Source organism: Crassostrea angulata, chromosome 10 (assembly GCF_025612915.1).
Source record: "Crassostrea angulata isolate pt1a10 chromosome 10, ASM2561291v2, whole genome shotgun sequence".
In the NCBI taxonomy this organism is placed as follows: Eukaryota; Metazoa; Mollusca; class Bivalvia; order Ostreida; family Ostreidae; genus Magallana; species Magallana angulata.
Genome location: NC_069120.1, coordinates 1,093,703 through 1,114,512, shown reverse-complemented (window position 1 = coordinate 1,114,512; position 20,810 = coordinate 1,093,703). Strand labels below are relative to the sequence as shown.

At 34.0% G+C, this 20,810-nt stretch overlaps 2 protein-coding genes and 1 long non-coding RNA gene across 5 annotated transcripts; 2 read left to right on the top strand and 1 right to left on the bottom strand.

The window, feature by feature from the left end:
- Positions 1–4,372: 4,372 nt before the first annotated feature.
- On the bottom strand, positions 4,373–6,898 carry LOC128164548 (tripartite motif-containing protein 3-like). Of its 2 annotated transcripts, none has more exons than XM_052828460.1 (2): positions 6,845–6,898; positions 4,373–6,497 (listed from the first exon to the last, which is right to left on the bottom strand). In XM_052828460.1, the coding sequence occupies exon 2, from the start codon at positions 6,457–6,459 to the stop codon at positions 4,786–4,788; it is 1,674 nt and encodes a 557-aa protein (XP_052684420.1). In that variant the 5' UTR covers positions 6,460–6,497; positions 6,845–6,898; the 3' UTR covers positions 4,373–4,785. The 2 variants fall into 2 exon arrangements, with proteins under 2 accessions (XP_052684420.1, XP_052684419.1); XM_052828459.1 differs by lacking the exon at positions 6,845–6,898 and adding an exon at positions 6,591–6,722.
- A 2,041-nt stretch (positions 6,899–8,939) lies between these two features.
- LOC128164754 (SH2 domain-containing protein 4A-like) lies at positions 8,940–15,623 on the top strand. Its single transcript, XM_052828748.1, has 4 exons — positions 8,940–9,093; positions 11,555–11,670; positions 12,822–12,894; positions 15,463–15,623. The coding sequence occupies exons 2-4, from the start codon at positions 11,572–11,574 to the stop codon at positions 15,621–15,623; spliced, it is 333 nt and encodes a 110-aa protein (XP_052684708.1). The 5' UTR covers positions 8,940–9,093; positions 11,555–11,571.
- A 98-nt stretch (positions 15,624–15,721) lies between these two features.
- LOC128164567 (uncharacterized) lies at positions 15,722–19,228 on the top strand. Of its 2 annotated transcripts, XR_008240967.1 has the most exons (5): positions 15,722–15,926; positions 16,131–16,225; positions 18,124–18,279; positions 18,523–18,587; positions 19,106–19,228. It is a non-coding gene; the product is annotated as an uncharacterized LOC128164567 (long non-coding RNA). The 2 variants fall into 2 exon arrangements; XR_008240966.1 differs by having other exon boundaries at positions 15,722–16,225.
- The last annotated feature ends 1,582 nt before the right edge of the window (positions 19,229–20,810 follow it).

Here is a 20,810-nt window from a genome sequence, read left to right as displayed (position 1 = left end):
AGGACCCCTAAATAAAAACAGATGGTAGATTTTCCAGGATATTTGCAGGTACACTAGGGTTGGTGTATATTGCACAATGTTAAATTTTGCACTTTTGGTGTTGTAGTTTTTACGCAAAAAAAATTAAAGTCGGCCTGCGTTGATTTTTTTTAGACGTTTCATTACGGGCCGCCGGAAGGCGGTCCGTTATTTGATACACATTTAAATATAGTTACTGCGTTTCTGCGGGATAGTTTTTTTTTAATATTATGGATATTTTTATGAATTAAAAGTAAATTTGCATGTTGAAATATGTTTTATGCCTTTTAAAAAATATCACATATTTTTTGTTTTACTCGTAAATGAAAAATAGGTCATACTTAGTAGATTGTCGTGTTTGGCGCGTTTTTATCGAGACTATAGTCTATTCGGAAAATTACGGTATGCGGGACATACTAAAGACCTGAAATACTGAAGACCTGAATGTCATTAAATTTTATATAAATGATATATTTGTTCCGGCGGCCCGTTATTTGATACACATTTAAATATTGTTACTGCGTTTCTGCGGGATAGTTTTTTTTTAATATTATGGATATTTTTATGAATTAAAAGTAAATTTGCATGTTGAAATATGTTTTATGCCTTTTAAAAAATATCACATATTTTTTGTTTTACTCGTAAATGAAAAATAGGTCATACTTAGTAGATTGTCGTGTTTGGCGCGTTTTTATCGAGACTATAGTCTATTCGGAAAATTACGGTATGCGGGACATACTAAAGACCTGAAATACTGAAGACCTGAATGTCATTAAATTTTATATAAATGATATATTTGAATTTCTATGTTCCGTGTCAAATAAAATGACTTTGTGTGTGTATTTTTTATATTTCCATGTAAACTGTGGTAGAAAATATCATGAAATGACATCCATATCAATTATTTACGCAAAAATATGACAGAAATGAAAATTTGAATTGACTGGAAAATTTGAACTAATTAATTTCTATTTTATCATGTGGTTCCTTGCAATCATGCAAATTAATGCATTAAGTTTTCATTCAATACAATGCAACAAAAAAAATGGTTTGAAATACATAATCTCCTAGAGAAAAATGATGAGTTGAACTTTGTATTATACAAATCAATGTGTTTTCCATTACTTCATACTATGACAATGATCAAAAAATTACCGTTAGAAATGCTTACAATAACGAACTCGATTCTTTATGGTAATAGTAAAATGTTAAACTTCAAAACAAGTTGCTGAAATTAATATTTAAATTTACCATAAAAATTAGTACAACCAACTTTTATTTTCTTCTTTGTGGTGTGTTTTTATGTAAACAACCAATGATTCATACAACAATTATATTTTTGCGGCCCATTTGACGCTTGCGTCAAGCTGATTTCTTGTTTTTATTTATTTTACATGATAAAGGTTTATTTGATAAAAAGATATGTTTCAGTTCCTAATAAAAATTAATCACCAATATAATTATATAATGTTCGTTTTAAATAACCACCAGGAATCAGAAAAACATTTATAAAATAAACATTTATAAAATAAACTTTAATAAAATAAACAACTGTGTGGAAGACCTTGACCAAGTGCCATCACATTTTGCAAGAACTTATGTGCATCATAATACTGAGATTTTTATCTATTATTATTTGAATTACGAGCATTTTAATCTTTATCATTGAAATCTTTTAATGAATGCCATTAATATGCTGTGTCTCTTGTACCAATTTAGCGTCACAGAAAAACGATCGGGATCGAGATACAACTTTTGTAAAAGTAAAACAGACGATATTATTGATGTGAAGATTTATTGCCTTGAAACCCATTTCTGTGGTAAATAGGCTATCAATGCCAAATATATTCTTACTGAATACAGTACACAAACTAAATGCAGTTTCACTGTAGAGTATTGATGTCTAGTCATGTCTAAGTTTTGTAACAATTTATTTTTTCTCAAAGAATTCAGTGGTTTTAAAATAAATTTCTTTAAAATATAACACGTTAATATATCACATTTTTTTCAGAAAACATGCAGGAGTGAAATGAAAAACTAATAATATTGGTAAGATACAAAACAATTAAATAATGCAAAAATTTAAACAAAAAATATTTATATGCTCCGAATATTTCAATGGGCTATTTGTTTATAATGTGTGACAGGGATGTGAAAACTAATCACCATGTTTATTATGAATAAAAAATTCAATGACAATTATAACATTTTAACATGACTGAATAAATTTTGTAAGTCTGAAACTCTTTATTCTTCGAAAGGATGTCATTTCTACAAGAAATTTACAGATACATTGAATACAGGGACAATTTAACATGACTGAATAAATTTTGTTACTCTAAAACTCTTTCTTCCTCTAAAGGATATCATTTCTACATGAATCTACAGATACGTTAAACAGGTCCTGTTAAATACAGAGACAAGTGCCAACCTACCAAGTTTCAAACAAAACAGATCAGGTAAACCTTTGTGTAGGTATCAGGAACATGGACAACTGTGTGTATTCATTTATATAGATTTATAACTGTTTAAACAAATTTGATCAATAATATTCTCAAGAATGTACCTCACCATTTAAGCATTCATCAATGCCATGGCAATGCTTCAATTGTTATTGATTTACACGTTTATTTAATTTTAATCTGTAGAAATTGTAAAATAAATGAATTTTACAGTATAATAAGGAGATAAACTATATACAAATACAACACAAACAGGCTAGTTATCTTATATGTACAAAACTGTATTAAACCCTAACAATGTATTAAAACAAGAGTGAATATTGTAGGGGTGAGAACTTTGGATATGCTGCATCTGTATGGTTTCCTGTGAGGGGCAGAGAGATGTTATAATTCTAACCATCGTGACCATGTGGAGGTTCGTACTTGTACAAAATCAGAATAATTATCATTGTAAAAAGCATTATAAGTAACCTCCCTTATTAGGTCACCTGAGTGACTTGGGTGACCTACATGTATTGCGATGCGTTTTCGTTCATCGTCGTGCAGTCGTCCTTCGTGCATTAGTACTCATTAATTTTAAGCATTTTCAGGGTTTTTTAGCCTGCTAGCTAGGATTACCTATCCTGACTATATTTAATGTGTTAATGTGTCATATAATTTGGGTAAAAACTGTCAAAATAAATTCAATTTTGAAAAATTCCCTATGTTGTCGAACATTAAGCAGTGTACATGGTTATGATATGCATGGATGCCAACAAGAAAATTGTAAATTTTTGGCCGCTGGGTCCGGGGTTGTGTTAAGTTTGGTTTTTAGCGTCCATATACTAAATATGGATTCTTTGAGGAATTTCCTCTCTACTACTGAAGTACATGTATTAGCAGTCAAATTATGTAGGTAATACAGATGGAGAAGGAAGTCTGTACCAAAATTGTGAAAATTTATACCCTCTCAATCAGTGGTTCTGGTGTTATGGTGGGACTCTTTTTGTAATATAGTAAACATATGGCAAATCATTGAAATTTTATATCATACTACCTAGCATCTTGCAGAAAACTAAGTTCTTGGTTTTGTTGATGACTTTACTGAGTCAATGTCGCTGGTGTTGTGTGGGATGAAAATATTTTTTTTTGTGGGGGGGGGGGGGGGGTGACTGGTCATCTAAGTGCAGTATGAGGATCAACCAGAAGTGTAAAATGCATGACCCTTCGATTAAAGATTCGTGTGGGGGGGGGGGGGGCAACAACAAAAACTGAGCAGGTGGTTTAGATGAGATAAAGATATTTTACCTAACTATTAAAATTTTTAACCTTTAGTTGCGTGGTTCTGTTTCTTTCTTTTTTAAATACATATATATATATTTAAATAATTTATGATTTACATGCTGGAAATAAAAGAACATTAACCTGCCTCATGACAAAATAAGTCAACTTACTCATATTGGTCATAATTCTCCCTTCTCCAGCCATTGAATAAAATCAAAGATTTTGAATATTTTAGAATACCAATTTCATTATCTTCTTAATCATTTGTAATCCCATAAATCATGTAATCTTGTTTCTAAAAAAAATACTATTTTGTTTTAATAACTAAAAGAAAGCTGCGATTCTGTGAATCCTCTAGTGGATTTTATCTCATATTCAGGTGGACTTTAGGGCCCTTGGGCCTCTTGTTTGTTGTGTTATATATATAATGTCTTCCTAATTCTTACTTCTGAAGTGCCATAGAGGTGTTTTATGCTTTTTAATTAACATATTTCATATGCAGGTATTGCTGTGACGGTCTAAGTGTCTACAACATTTTAGATGTAACCAGAAGGACTACATTGTGTATTTGCAGATGAAATACAAGTAAGTAATCAGGTAATTAAATTCATCAATACTTAATCAAAGAAACGGCAGTAAGAGGTTATTAAAAAATTTATTAAAACAAAGTTTGCATAATAAGAATTATAAATATGCAGTTATTATTTTAAACAAAAAAAATCAGCATAATTCACAATCATAATTAATTTGTATGTAATATTTAACAGTCTGTTTACTATATACAGTAGTATATTCATTTGCTTACATGCATCAGTATACAATGAAGTATAAAGTATCATGATTATAGAGATTGTTCACCTGTAATATAAACAGCCATGTTGTTTACATGTACATTTTCTGTTATTTATACACACACTTTGTTTACATATAATACATACACATGGTTTGTTTGTATATGATACATATACTGTATTTATATATAGTTCATATCAATGAAACATACCCACAGTTTACATATTTGTTGGTAATACACACAGTTTGTTTACATGTAATACTGGATTCTCTTCACTTTACCTGTGATGTTCTCAGCCACAAAGAGGTTGTCTCTGGTGTCCACACATAAACCCTGTGGATACTGTAAATGACAGTTGTCAATGTAGCGGAGGAACTGTCCGTCCTGATCCAGGATGTGGATACGGTCGTTGTTAGTGTCTGCTGTCAGGATCCGACCCTGGCTGTCTGTTGTGATGCCGACTGGACTAAATGATCCCTTGGTAGTAGAGGGAGGACCAGTGTAGGTAAACCGGAGTTTCCCGGCCTGATTGACCACCACTAATGCATGGGCGTCAAAGTCTGACACACAGATATCTAGGTTCCTGTTCTCACTGATGTATTTAATGTATCCACCAGATGAATAGAGAGGTTGTCCTTTGTCGTCGTACTGAATACTTTGTTTCTCTGTGGAGCCAGAGTAACACACAACTTTTGATTGTTTATCATCACTGTCCATGACAACCAGGAGGTCACCAGAGGAGGTACTACAGACACCGTGAGGTCTCCACCCCCGTAGTCTGATCACTGTCTTTATCTTTTTATTCTTCACTATGTTCACAGTTCTATCACAGTAATCAGTATAAACTAGATCCCCACTCCTTGTCACTGCTATGTCCCATGGATAGTTCCCTGACTTGGTTTGGACTGACTTCACTAGTTCTCCCTGCAGGTTGTACAGTCTCATCTTGTTGTCCAGACCACGCGTCCATAGTTCTTCATCCCTCAGACAGGACACACTGACTAATCCATTAGAGTCTCCATACTCGGTGTTTATCTGTGTGATGATCCGGGGTACATCAATGAGCTGTCTGTCCGGGGGAGAGGACTCCGCACCGGGGGAATCCATGGTGTAGACTTGTTCTTCTGTTTTGATAGATGACGCTGACAGAGAACCAAACTGTTGATAAAGCTGTTCTTTGTTGATCTTCTGAGGGGTAAAACTTGGTAAGGACACTGTGAGTTTAGGAGGCAATCTTCTGAATTCAGCATTCCTTGATTTGTAGGCAGAGACACCGCTGACATCATTGGAGTCCACTAACTTCTTTAGATCAGTAATGGTCTGTGTGATTTCAGAAATGGTGCGTGTGATTTCATCTTCCTGTTTATTTAAGACGGCCAGGTGTTTGGTGTCCATTTCATTGAGATCAGATTTCAGTTTGTGGATCCTGGTGTCTATTTCTCTGTGCAAGGCCTCTCCATGTTTGTCCATTGCTGATGTCAATTTCTGGCTGTTTTCATTCAGAGCAGCTTTCTGAACTGGGATATTAGAGGCAATCTGTTGATATTTAGGATAAATGCATTTCTCTAACTCTTGCATTTCTCTCTGTAAAAGTTCTTTTTTGCTTTCAATATGTTTAACAATGTCGACTGGTTTATGTCCTAAATGTTCTCCAGAAATACAGATTGTGCAAATAGGAATGTCACATTGTTCACAGTGAAGTTCACATTGTTTTGTGGAATGTTTAGGACACTTAGGGTAATTTGGAGTAGATCCCCTCTTTTTAAATGGCACCACTTTGTGTTCTTTGGAATCATCCAAGAGATGTTCCCCCACACATGCTTTACACAGATGTATGTGACAAATGTCACAGTACATAGGGGGGCCCGGGGTCTCACAGAGACGACACCGTAACACATCCTGGGCCCAAGTCCTAGGGTACATGGTCAGGCACACGATGTAAATTACTGGAGTACTAGATCCTGAAATCAAATATCTATGATTATTTATCTCTTAAAACCCCCAATGCTTTAGTGCCTATAAGAAATTAAATGTTTGTTATTATGACTACATACCTATTCTGTTATAAAGTAAACCGCCTGTGTGTATCATTCATATTTATCTTTAGTATACATGTATATATACTGTACTTTGACCTTTTCCTGTCCTTGCATGTTTTTTACAGTGTAATTGTTAAAATTGATATCATAATTATAATATAAATATCAAAACACTTTCTTGGTCTGATGAATAAAAAGATATTTTCACTATTTTTTATCCATTCAAAGTAGAATATATCTGTTATTCCGATAGGTACAAACTGATTTACCTTAAACGTCTATCATTGCGGCTCCAGGTATTTACTCTTCCTGGTCTGGTTACCTGCCTAAAGTCACGTGATAGATTTAAATGTCAGGGACAGACTAAATAGATGACCTATTTCTTTTATTCCCCCCTCTGTCTGTCCTGTGTTGGGGATCATGTGGAAACTGTTATTGAAACATTGTAGAAGTCTCTGAGTATGTCAGCCACATGATTATTTGTGATATATTAAAAGAATTTTCTGCCAACAAGTGAAAATTGAATTTAGAACGTTAACATGTGTAGAAGGCTGAAAGATAATTAAAACCATATACAATTTATTTATATCAAAAGTAAAGTCCATATACCTGATTGATGTCATAGTTGAGGCATGAAATGATTTAGTTCCACAAAATTGGTGTTTTGGCATGAAAAATTGGGTACTTCCCGTATTTAATTGGTTGGGGGGGGGGGGGGCATGAAGGGTGTGTTTGCTTCAATACCATTATTTATTGTGAAGTGTAACAAAATAAAAAATAATGATGCGTGGGCTTGAGTACATGAGGCTGAAACAACCTTGCACTCTATTCTCGGGGAAGCCAAAAGTACATTCATAAAAAATTAAAAAGAATATCATAGGGGACAAGTGGTCTTTATGTTGGAGTCAAGTTCGTCTTGACCGGTGGGTGTTGTCCTGAATTGGGGGCAGGTTGTCTCTTAATTGGTGTCTCTGTGGTGACATGTTTTGGGGAGAGTTGTTCTGACCTTCATATCAACCACCAAAGACAGGACTTTACTAGATATAGTTCTCTCTCTCTCTCTCTCTCTCTCTCTCTCTCTCTCTCTCTCTCTCTCTCTCTCTCTGTTATCCATTATTAGGGTCTCGATATACAGGTACCTTATAGTCATGAGTCTATTATTCCTTCTATCCATCATTCCATCCATCTGGATGTCCGATGTCGTACTAGTACAGAGCATATAGTTTCTTTTCTCTTGGCCCAATCTGGGTCATACTTCACCCACAGAGTGTTTTGGGGTAAAGGATGTGCAGTGACTTTGAACAAAGTATGATGGTCACAGCGGTCATAGCAAACCTCTGTGTAAAGTCCCTGTCTTCGGACTTTGCCATATATAGTTTCTCCTTTCCCCTAAGTCTGACCTGAGTCCGTGCGCTGTTGTTAAGTCAAATCATTCTCCATGGCATGAAGGCACATTAAGCCGGTGCTTATCCACAGCTTGCGTGGTGCTAAGCGGATGTGAGTCATTGACTCCCCCTGAATGGGTCACCAGTCCATTGCAAGTAAACTCCCAGCGTAAGCTGGTACTCAATTTCAGCTGGGTGGACTTAGAAAATGTAGAGAAAGTATTCCTTGACTATAATTTGCACAACACATAACATCATGAGACCACAGAGGGATTTGAATCAGTGACCTTTTGTTTACTGGTCTAACGCCTCTGACCACTGAGCCAGTCGTGCTCCACCCGTGCATTGTAGAGGAAGTTTAAATCAATCACAGAATAATCAAAGCATAGTTCACTTCAAAGTTATAGAATAAACCCCAATTTAACAATGTAATCCTTACTTTCAATAAATGTGTCATTTCATAGGCCAATCACTGCTTGATGATGCATTTGTAGGCTGTGTGTTTAAACATATTGTGTACAGTCATATGCAGACAAATTAGATTATTAATGGTGATACGGTTTTGTCAGTGTCTATATTAACTAAAATTTCTACAAAAAAGTAAGTTTGTTGGTAAATATGTATAGTTTGCAGTCTGAACTTTTAAAATTATTTTGTTCCCTTTCCTTCAGTCACATAAAAATGCATTTGTTCTTGAAAAAGAAAATATAATATTTAATGCAGCTCAAAGGAATTAAATTAAAATCAGATTCATAAAAAATAATATAATAGGTCTATACTTTCTGGTATGATAATTTGAATATTGGTATTACTGTGATCAATTAGAAAATAAAATGATAATTTAATGTTATTCTCTTTCATTGCCAAAATTGAATTATGATGACTTATGATTATCTCCCTTGAGAAAATTCATTTTTCCCGCCATAACGTCGTGAAATATTTTTTTCCGGGTTAGCAGCGCCACCAACAGGAAGTTTTGGTAAAGTGGAAGTAGAAAGCGAAGGTGCTGTACTTCACAAAACAGCATGATGCTATGGACTTATATTTAGTGTAGAAGACATTAACTATGGAAGAATGATGCATTAGTTTCCGCCATATCATTTCAGCACGGCATTGATTGCATTGGTCGAATCGTAAGTAGTGCATTAAAAGAAGTTGCCCCTTGTTACACAGCTGTTAAAAGAGAAGAGATGAAATATTCGGTTGTTGCGGCCTGTTGGTTAGCAATTCTCAGTTGTTGGTTGTTTTTGCTATTTACTTAATGTCTGTGATGCGAATACACGCATATTAAATTGACTGGAGTACGATTATCTCGTTGTGAAAATATCTCTCTCTCTCTCTCTCTCTCTCTCTCTCGCTCTCTCTCTCTCTCTCAACTAATGCTTTGGTAAGCAATGGAATGATATTGGACATTTTAAACTTTACCTTTCACTTGTCTGCATCAAGAGAGAAATCAGAGAGTGTAATTACTTTCATTTTGATGTCATTGTCAGAATGGGATGACTTGAAGATTGTCATTACAAGCTAATAGACAAACTTGTTGAATTTGACCTTAAGGGCTGTTACCTATATAATAAATAGTTTTACTGATCATTTACATTGTTTGAGTTGCTTTAATTTATTCAAACATGTAAATATTCTTGTCCCCATTAAACAATTTAAAATTGAGGTCATGTTGATAATACTTACCAATTGTTGACATATCTATGTCAGCTATACTGTATTGAATTTCATGGAAGAGAAAACTACACTGTACAAAATTATTTGTGTTATTGATTTACATTGGCACTGAGCAATGATTTTTTTTTTGCAGGGGGGGGGGGGGGGGGGGCTGTCTTTACAAAACTTGTTGTAGTCAAATAATGCATCTGTTCCTAAGTTAACTTTCATGATTTTGTGGTGGGTAGTTAGTCGCTGATACCAGTGTTGTATGATATGATGTACTGTGATGTAACAATATACAGAGGAAGGAGTATTCTACTTACTGATAAACAAGACAATGATACCAGTTCATTGAATGTCATTCTCCACCTTACAACACAGACGTTATTACACACATTAGGTCTATGGATAAGGAATAGGGAACATCTGGGAAGCAGTGATTCAGCAAACAGTTAATGTCCCAATGTTGTTAAAACAAAGGATATATACACAAGTTGTTTGTGTTTTTGTATTCCTTGTTGTGCAGAGATTTACTAAAACATCGCTTCTTCCTTTCATCAAAACCCCTGTCTAGATTTTTTATTTATATTGGAAGAAAGAAAAATATAGATGTGTGTATTTTGATTTCTTATTAACCAGTCAGATCAAAACATCCTCAGCATTCAAGATTAAAAACTGCCATTCAGCGGAATTCTACAAGACATTTTGTAGATTCTCAGTGTGATTGGAACTCTGTAGTGATATGATAAAAACTGTGTGTTGACTCTGCTCCCAGGTATCTGGTGTTGATTACTTAATGGAGGGGGGTAGGAGTGAGATGTTTGGGGTACCAGGATGCCGTGTGTACGGTAGGGGGAGGGATTGACTAGCGTGAGTCATGTGATCAGTTTGTTTTGGCTGCGGTAAGATAACGGGATGACAGCAGACTGACAGACTGGAGTCATCCTTGATATTGTCAGGTCATCGTAATAATCCAACTCCCAGCGGAAGTGAATTCACTATATATATTATAAACTCCTCTCTATCTTAAGCCACCATAATCTGTTCATCTGTAATCAATTGAATCTGTCTTGTACCAAGAGAATTGAAATTACATACAACATCATGTAAAAGATATAAAACCGTTAAATCAGCAGTTCATTTGTTTTATTTAAATGTTGACCAATTAAGTCCATAATCTAAGGAAGAGGAAGAAAGAGTTAGAAACTTAGAATTAATTAATTCAGAGAAATAGCTTTATTATAACTAATTAGCTGACATCTGTGTAAGGTAATTTAAAGTATGTAAATAAACATGTATTTTGAAATTTTTAGGACAGAGACATTAAACGTAAAATACATATCAGTGATTTTTAGAATTGAAATCCTTTGTAAAGTTGTCTCTCACACTCTGAAAGTCTCAATGAACATTAATCTAACGGAGCGACCGTGAGGTAGAAAGCATTACAACTGAAGTATGGCCAATGATTATTATGAGGAAGTTGTTTGTGAACACTCAAACATTCTTGAATCTAGTAAAGTATTTATCAACATACTATTTCCTTGTGCATTTCTAAATCAGAGAAAACATAAAAATAGATCTATTGCCTTTAACTTACCCTGGATTCCATTTGATCTAGAGGTAATATGAGAGAAAGTCTGTAAACGTGGTAAAGTGTTGGTAAAAATGTAAAATGTGTAGTGAAATTTTCATTGTATTAATATTAAAGTAATAAAATTCATCATTTAAGGATTGCGTTAGTTTTTAAACCAGATGTATTGAATGAAATTTTAATATGAGTTTGAAAGTTTTTTTTTATAGGCAAATATTGTTCTCTTACAGCGTTATTTTTACTCTAACAAGTACAGTAATTATTTCATTGTAATGCTTTCAAATTAACGAAAATTCATCATTAAAACAAACTGTTAATTATGTTTGGTTTGTGGGTTACAGATCAGTAAGAGTCCACCATGTTGCAGCAGATTCTCCAGACGATGACGGTCGACCCTGACCTCCTGTCAGAGCTGTCGGATGAACAGAAGGCCATACTGTTTGTCAAGATACGGGAGGTGGGTGATGTACCTTAATCTGTACCACAAACAGATATACACATGCAGTTTTATATGTATATAATACTGAAGGTCATAATGTTTGTCAAGAATTAGGAGGTGGATGATGTACCTTAATATTGTGTGTACCACATACAGTTATACATGTACATCATACAGAAGGCCATAATGTTTGTCAAGATTTAGGAGGTGCGTACGCGCATAATTTTCGCGCATGTAACAATTTTCAATGTTACCCGTTGCTAACGCTGAGGGTAATAGAATGGATTATGAACTGCTTATTAACCAATCAGATTTCAGTATTTAACATGAAAGTATAACAATACAAATCGTTACATGCGCAAAAAATTATGCGCGTACGGTTCGCTGTAGAATTCACGTTATTCCTATATGAAAGCAGTAAAATTTTCTTAAAAATTAAGACATTCAGTATAACAAAATAAATAGTGCCTGTTTGGGAGGATAACAGTTGAAATTGACACCCCTCGAAAAACCATTGTCAACCTCCGCTTCAGGATGTCAATTTCAACTGTTACCCTCCCAAACAGGCACTATCTATATAGTGTTACTCATTGCCAAGTGTGTTGCTAACGCAATCAGATTTCGGTATTTAACATAAAAGTATAATAAACCTTAATATTGTCTGCACCACATATAGTTATACATGTATATCATACAGAAGGTCATAGTCTGTCTAAAAACAGCAGGTTGGCGATGTTCCTTTAACATTTTATGTTCAATTGAAATCAATATACCGTAAATGTAAACATTCTATGTTCAATTGAAATTAATATACCATAAATGTATTACATTTGGCTGTGTATTTCATTAAATTAGACTAATTAGTGGTTTTAGTAGAGAGCAGCTTCTGCTAAATCAGGTACATTTCTAAATATAATGTATACAGATATTTGAATAAATGCATTCAGAAATGTATTTAATCAAATCTTTGTTAGCATGTAGAAAAGTGAATTTCTGCAAAATATCAACACTATAAAAGTGTAAAAGAATATATTTATGCCAGTTTTACTTGCAGAATTTTATAGTATAACTGTTAACTTTTTATAAATATTGATAAATGCTGATATAATTAATGGCTTATTATGTGAGTTGATTGAATCTGACAAATGTTTTCCTATCTTTTAAACCAGGAACAAGTCCGGAGGTACAATGAGTTTGAGAAGAAGAATCAAGATGACCGGATTCCAAGGAAACCCAAGAAAGGTATTCTGTAACACAACGGTTGTATGCTATGTGTTTAACTGTTATCCAGGACGTTATACTGTTGTTAATTACTGAAATTACCATTTTAATTGTTTCGGTACAAACCAATCCTCCAAGTTTGTCATCATACTATTCTAAAGATTTCAATGTAGAAATTGTGAGATATGTTGATGATAAACTAAGAGTATTTCTTTCCACCCTAACAGAGAGGGTGGTCTGTTTTTAAATGGCTTCCTGCCCTAATTACAGGTTAATGTGGTGGTTCCCCGGGGTCAAGGTATTGACTTTAACACCTTGGTCTGAGTGTCACAGTGTTACTCTCACTTAATTAAACTGATTTCACTAACGTCAGTACTTCCTGATTTTAGACCATCAATGGTCTTACAGATAATTAATGCTTTAAGTGTGTATGTGCAAGTAATTAGTGGCTGATTGGAGAACTCATAGCAATCTATCTTTAATTGAATGAACTCTCTAACGATACTCAGGAAATTATATATCTGTATTAATAAGAATTAATTATGAAGTAAAATGTAATAAAGGAAGAGAAGCCATTTGATTAAGCAAAAAATATCATAATTTTGGCCAGGAGCTTACAATAACTTCATTTCAGTCAAGATAGCCAGTTTTGTAGGATTTATAATGTTTTAAAGGTTCATGAAGGTCAGCATTTCTAAATTTTCATGTATAGCTATAATTGTTGAAGAAAGATTATGTTTCACAAGTTTTTAGCTCAAGTGAGCTATTCTGATCACATTTTGTCTGTCGAGCTATTCTGATCACATTTTGTCTGTCGCCCATCTGTCTGTTTGTAAACTTTTCACATTTTCAACATCTTCTCAAGAGCCACTAGGCCAATTTCAACCAAACTTGGGACAAAGCATCCTTAGCCTAAAGGGATTCAAAGTTGTGAAAACTTAAGGATCACGCCCTTTTGCAAAGGGAGAGCCCTTTTGCAAAGGGAGATAATTAGGAATTTATGAAACTTTTTGAGAAATTTTCAAAAATCTTCTTCTCACAAACTATAAGACCAGGAAAGCTGAAACTAGTGTGAAAGCATCGTCAGGTAGTATAGATTCAAAGTTGTGAAAATCATGACCCCCGGGGGTAGGGTGGGGGCCACAATAGGGGGTCGAAGTTTTACATAGGAATATACAAAGTAAATCTTTAATAATCATCTTCTCAAAAATTAATCAGCCAGGAAAGCTTAAACTTGTCTGAAATCATCCTCAGGTAGTGTAGATACAAAGTTATGAAAATCATGACCCCCGGGGGGTAGGGTGGGGCCACAATAGGGGGCCGAAGTTTTACATAGGAATATACAGAGTAAACCTTAAAAAACCTTCTTCTCAGAAACTAATCAGCCAGGAAAGCTGAAACTTGTGTGGGAGCATCCTCAGATAGTGTAGATACAAAGTTGTGAAAATCATGACTCCCGGCGGTAGGTTTGGGCCACAATAGGGGGGGGGGGTCAAAGTTTAACATAAGAATATATAGAGAATATATAGATATATTCTTGATATATATAGAATATATAAAAATCTTCTTCTCAGAAACTAATCAGCCAGGAAAACTGAAACTTGTGTGGAAGCATCCTCAGGTAGTGTAGATTCAAAGTTGTGAAAATCATGATACCCAGGGGTAGGGTGAGGCCACAATGGGGGGTCAAAGTTTAACAAAGGAATATATGGAGTAAATCTTAAAAAATCTTCTCCTCAGAAACCAATCAGCCAGATGATTCTTTATAATTGTTAAGACTTTGGCCCCAGGACAATTATTTGGCCTCACAAGAAGGTTCAGATTTTGATGTAGGTTTATATCCCATATATAAACTATTGTTAAGGTTCTTTTTGAGAACTGCAATACTCAACATGTGATATGACTATAAAATCATCCTGTTAAAAAAGGGACTAATGATTATAAACATAAGAATATCCAGGGGGGGGGGGGGGAATGGATTTTATTTATACAGGATCTACATGTATTATTGTACATTGTCCAGATAGTTTGTATTGTGACTCCATTAAGCTGATTTTATCATACCTATTGTTCCTCAGGTGAGCAATGTGGCCCATGGGCCTCTTGTTTGCATTAAAATTGATGGTGAAGGGGTGCCATTAAAACTGAATGAAAATTGAGCTACCACAATCTTTAATGCTTTCACGGATTTATATGATCCAAATGATAGCTTTAAGTTTTTAGACAGCACCGCTTAAAGATTAATTCATATTTCCGCGTTTTTTTTTTATACACATGGTGTGGACTATGGAGCAATTGCAGATACAAACTTCCTTTCAGTTAGGTATTTGAAGGGAGACAACTTCAGGCCCCGTAATTGATCTAAACAATCAAGTCACTTAATAGTTCATTTATATGTCAGAGCTGAAATTCAAGGAACATGTACAGATGGTAGCTATCTTCCAAGTTCTCTGTGTATTTGTGCGTCTTTTTTTGGTTTGTTTGAGGTGGCTATGATTCTAGATGTCACACATGTTTGTTTTATTCTTGTCATTTTTCCCATTTATTTCATCATAGCTTTGTTATTAATGCGTCTGATTTGTTGAGTAGGGAGAAAGAACGTGGACTTCCTGTTGGGCAAGAACGGCAAGGAGTGGGTCTGGGTGATGGGTGAACACAAAAAGGACAGGTCTATAGAGGAGATGATCGAGTTAGAGATCCAGGAGAGTGCACTCAAGGAGGCCGAGTGCGAGATCGAGGAGATCAGGTGAGATATAGGAAAATCAGTTATGACATATTGAGTCCTTGTAATGGGAAACACAAAATTGACAAATCTATAGAAGAAATAATCAAGTTAGAGATCCAGGAAAGTTTTTTTAAGAAGGCCAGGCACGATATCAAGAAGATCAAGCACGAGATCAAGAAGATCAGTTGAGATATAGTGAGATCTTTAATAAAATATAGGGTCTGGGTAATGGGAATCACAAAAACAATAAATCTATAGAGGAGGTGATCGAGTTAGAAATCCAGGAGAGGGCACTCAAAGAGACTGAGCGCGAGATCAAGGAGATCAGGTGAGATATAGTGAGATCAATAATGACATACTGAGTCTTGGTGATGGGGTTCGTAAAACATAAGTGTGTTTTTGTGATACAAAGACTCATCATTTTTGCTTTTGAGAGTGGCTTCAGAAGAGAAGTTTTAGAGATGTTTTTATCATTTGCATGCGGGGCCAAACCCTTTATGTTTTAATTTTAAAAGTATGAATTGTATTTTAGAAATGAAATGTGGTGATAATAAACAGTGTTCCGAAGTCCAAAGAAAAAATACAAAACAGGACCAGAGGAAACATGGACCTTTACAAAAATTAGAGGTAGGATAAGGTGCCATGAAGGAGTCAGCATTTTCTGCTGAACGGTCCTGACATTGTATGACGTTTGGAGTTTAGTGTTTGTGTAATTAATGCAACAAATCTTGACTCCTGAATGATTTCATGCAAATGTCAAAATGCAGCAAAAACTTTTTACCTTTGGAAAATTTGAATGCCTCGTAAAAATCATACTGAGGTTTTTTGGTCTATAGTAAAAACCTATATATTACGTCATTTGTGTAGTTTTAACTCTTTGTTAAAAATGGGTTGTTTAAGATTTCATTGATTTTTAAATGTTTATTTTAATTCTGTTTTTTCTGTAGTTTTAACTTGTTCAAAGTTTATCAATAACTTCTACTATATTGCACCAAGGAAAACATGTACACTCATATGAAAAGTTACTGTAATGAAACCTTTTTTTTGAGTTGGTCAGTGGAATCAGAAGTTTCAGGTACTTTTTGATTTTAGCTTATATTTAAGCTTTGGCTTTCTGATATATCAGTAAGCAGTGAATCAATGTCATAGTTGGAGTCAAGGATTTCAAATGTCCATATCTTCAATGAGAAGATTGAAAGTAAGGTCATAATCCTCATCCAAGTTGATTTGTCTACACTACATGAACATGTATTATATTCTGAGCGTTTCAAATTTTTGCATTGAATCAAACTTAATCTTAAAGGAGTTTCCAAATGCATGCCTGAGACAAGGTTTAAAAAAAAAATTGAAATTGAATTTTTCGTATTTTCAAATATATTTTAACGAAAGAAAAAATACACTTAATTTGAATATTTAACATTGAATTTTAACTTTCATTTGCAACCATAAATGTGTATTTGTCTGATGATTCAACTTCGAAAAACCCACTAAGTTCATTTGTAAATGCAGTGCCAGATGCCAACCTACCAAGTTTCATCTGAATAAGATCAGGTAAATCTTAGTGTATGTGTCAGGAATCAATAAACAGCGTGTATTACTGATAAAAAACATGATTTATATGGTTAATATATTCTTTTGGAGAATGTATTACACCTTTTAAATATTAATCAATGCCATGGAAATAATTCAAATATACACCATGGTCTAGCAATTGTAAAATGTTCCTATTGTTGACCAAGTTTCATCTGAATCAGATCAGGTATATCTGTGTGTACATGTCAGGAATCAATAAACAGCGTGTATTACGGATAAAAAAACATGATTTATATGGTTAATGTCTATTCTTTTTGAGAATATATTACACCTTTTAAGAATACATCAATGCCATGGAAATAATTCAAATGTACACCATGGTCTAGCAATTGTAAAATGTTCCTATTGTTGATCTGTTTGCAACGTAGAAGAAAGTGATAAGTTTTACATGTAGAAATTTTACCTTTGTTGATATATTTTGTATTTTCAACGTACAGAAAAGATGTGATTGGTCACAATTTATGCATACAGTAAACTTGAAAATAAAAATAAGACGTTTTAACAATGGTTACATTTGAAATGTCTTTTTTGTGATAAAACAACAACTTAGATTTTGTTTTTATTTTTTAATAAATTCATTATCGGCACATTGCTTCTTCAACGAAGTCACATAGTTGTTTTTCTCAGCATGGAAACACAAAATCTGCGTTACTTGAAAAATTGATACGTATCAAATTACATACACTGTTGGGGCACAAAATGATGAAAATAATATATAATAGTACGAGAGAAAAATGACTCACTTTTATCAAAATATCATATAGCTGCATATTTCAATGGGTAAGTTTATTTCTATCCTGAAAATCTCCTGTAAAGAAGAAATTAATTCTTGTAGAATTCTAAAACAAACGTCATATCATAAAGCAAATTCAGAACGCTTGTTCAGAGTGGACTATACCTTTGTTAACTTGACCGCTTTGCTTCCTCTGTAGCACCACCAAATGTTGACCACCTCCTCATCTGATGGTTGTGTACAAGTTCACCAGCTGAGCTCAGGGGAGCCCATTCCTGTTTCATCCTTGAAAGTTCATAATAATGAGGCCTGGATCACAGTTTCAGTTACTGAGACACCAATGTTGTCTGCACAGGTTGGCATATTTACACAAATATCTAGAAATTTTAACAGTCCAAAATCATCCGAACTTCAATAATTTTAAAGGAGGTTTTTATCTGTCTTAAATTGTTCTTGTCAAGATATCAACCTTCTTGATTAGCATGGAGTTGCATATTTCCTGTTTTGAATCTAAGATATTGTACATTAACCGATTATTCTGCTGTGTATGTTTTGTTCAATACCATTACATAAGAAACCTTAATATATAAATTTGTAGGTTTGATGTTAACTAATGGGCTAGAATATGAAAAAGTCTTCTTCACTAATACTCTTCAGTAAAAGGTAGGTCTCTTAATAACCTAGCTATGAAGGAACATACTACACTACATGCAGATATCAGCAAAATAATTTAATGATTTACATATACTAGTTTTAATAAATACATGTATGACACAGTAAGTTTTGTAATTTTGCAAGATTTGGTAAAAATAAAAATCCATTTAAGGAAAATTTGTATTTAATTTTTAAACAAACAGAAAAATTATGTCTATTATAATGTTACTGATTTTTAATGTCAATATTTTGCTAATATGAAGACATTAGATGGGCCTGTGCAGTATTTAGTATTGTCCAGTCAGAGACCATCCACTTTATACAGGAAGGTTAGAATTATCCTTTATACTTTATAAATATATACATAAATAAAATGGGTTTTTTATGTCCTAAATATGTGTATCACAAATTATCATTTGTATGTCTACAAATAGTTTTCTCTCTCCTTTTTAGCAACAATTCAAACATAAGACTGCATGCATTGTTGATGAGACATGTTAATATATAGAGGTTTGTTTGTGTTGTAGCTATGATGAGCACCTCCTTGTGTGGAACTGCAGACAGATGAAGCATCCACTGGCAGACACACATTTAGGCGGGACATCTGTAGGGTCAATTGGCACCCTGGTCACACACAGCCACGATGTACAATGGTTACCATGTGGTGGACACAAAATATATCTCAGGTAATAACACACCTGTAATTAGTGTCATGAGGGCCACAATGTACAATGGTTACCATGTGGTGGACACTGAACATATCTCAGGTAATAACACACATGTAATTAGTGTCATGGCGGCCACAATGTACAATGGTTACCATGTGGTGGACACTGAACATATTTCAGGAAATAATACTTTTGTAATTAGTGTCATGGCGGCCACTACTGGCACTGTACCAGTTATCGGCTAAAATTTAACGTTTTCTTTTCGTAATTCCTTATTTCTTGATATTTTTGGATAAAACTTGACATACTTAAAAAAGTGAACTCCTTATTTTTCAATATGTTAGTTTATATCATTATTTAGAACCCAAAACATCTTGTTTTGTGCTTTTAAGCACGCCCCGAATTTGCCGAGTTTTTACGATTTACTGTACCAGTTATCGGCTTCATGATAATAACATAGTAAAAATTCGTGTTCATGTTGATTTTATACTCTGCTAAATGTAGTTTGATTTATGCCCCTTGTGAGGTCAGACTAAAGTATTCGGGGTCATGATACATTATAAACAAAACTCATAAAATAATTCGTTTATTATCATACGGTAATACACTAAATTCTATACTATTCAATACATAATTGTGCAATCAGGCGTTCAATTGTGCTACGAATCTCTCGGAAATTCGTGAATTCCTTTTGTTTATACATGTTAAATGTATTGATTTTATATGTCAAATCAAAGAAGGGATATAATAACGTATCACAAAGAGGTAATATTCTATTTTTAACTTATTACGTCACTTCCCCCACTGCTGAAGTGCAAAGATGTAAAATCAGCTGTAAACAATGATCGTTTAAGCTCATGTATAAAACATATTCAAGAAAGTTTTCTTGCAAACTTACTTTTCTTTATTCGAAAAAGACGACTGAATTAAAAAATCTTGGATTGTCGCGTGCTATAACTTAGCCGATAACTGGTCTTAGCCGATAACTGGAACAGTATCAGTATGTACAAGAGCTATGATGTAGTGTACACTGTACATAATGTGGCCACTATGTACAATAGCTATGATGTGGGGGAAACTATACATATTTTAGGTCATAATGAACCTGTAACTAGTGTTCTGCTGGCCACAGTGTACAATAGTTACCATATGGTTGAACAATTTATTTTTTCTCATTGGTTGTAGTTTACAACATAGAAAATATTACAAACATATACACAATTTGTAAACACTTTATGAGTGAGAAGAGGAGAAATTATTCTGTACAAAATATATATGAAGTATAAATGTACATTTTTTATGGAGATAAATATATAGGAATTAATAGCCTTCATGTTAACAATACTGATAAGCTCACATTGTTTGAGGAAAAAAGCTCGTTAAATTGACAATATTTGGTCTATAAAGATAAACATTTTGATATATATATTTTTTCGTTCGTTTTTCAACACGGTGCAACACAAAATAAAGTGGTGGACACTAAGCACACCTCAGGTAATAACACACCTGTAATTAGTGTTATGATGAGAACAATGTACAATGGTTACCATGTGGCGGACACTGA

Bases quoted from the DNA above. Each gene is read 5' to 3' on its own strand.
- LOC128164754 (XM_052828748.1), top strand. From the start codon at position 11,572: ATGTTGCAGCAGATTCTCCAGACGATGACGGTCGACCCTGACCTCCTG. The intron at 11,671-12,821 runs GTGGGTGATGTA...CTTTTAAACCAG, and splicing joins TGTTTGTCAAGATACGGGAG to GAACAAGTCCGGAGGTACAA. The intron at 12,895-15,462 runs GTATTCTGTAAC...TTTGTTGAGTAG, and splicing joins TCCAAGGAAACCCAAGAAAG to GGAGAAAGAACGTGGACTTC.
- LOC128164548 (XM_052828459.1), bottom strand. From the start codon at position 6,627: ATGATACACACAGGCGGTTTACTTTATAACAGAATAG. The intron at 6,498-6,590 runs GTATGTAGTCAT...ATTTGATTTCAG, and splicing joins TTTACTTTATAACAGAATAG to GATCTAGTACTCCAGTAATT.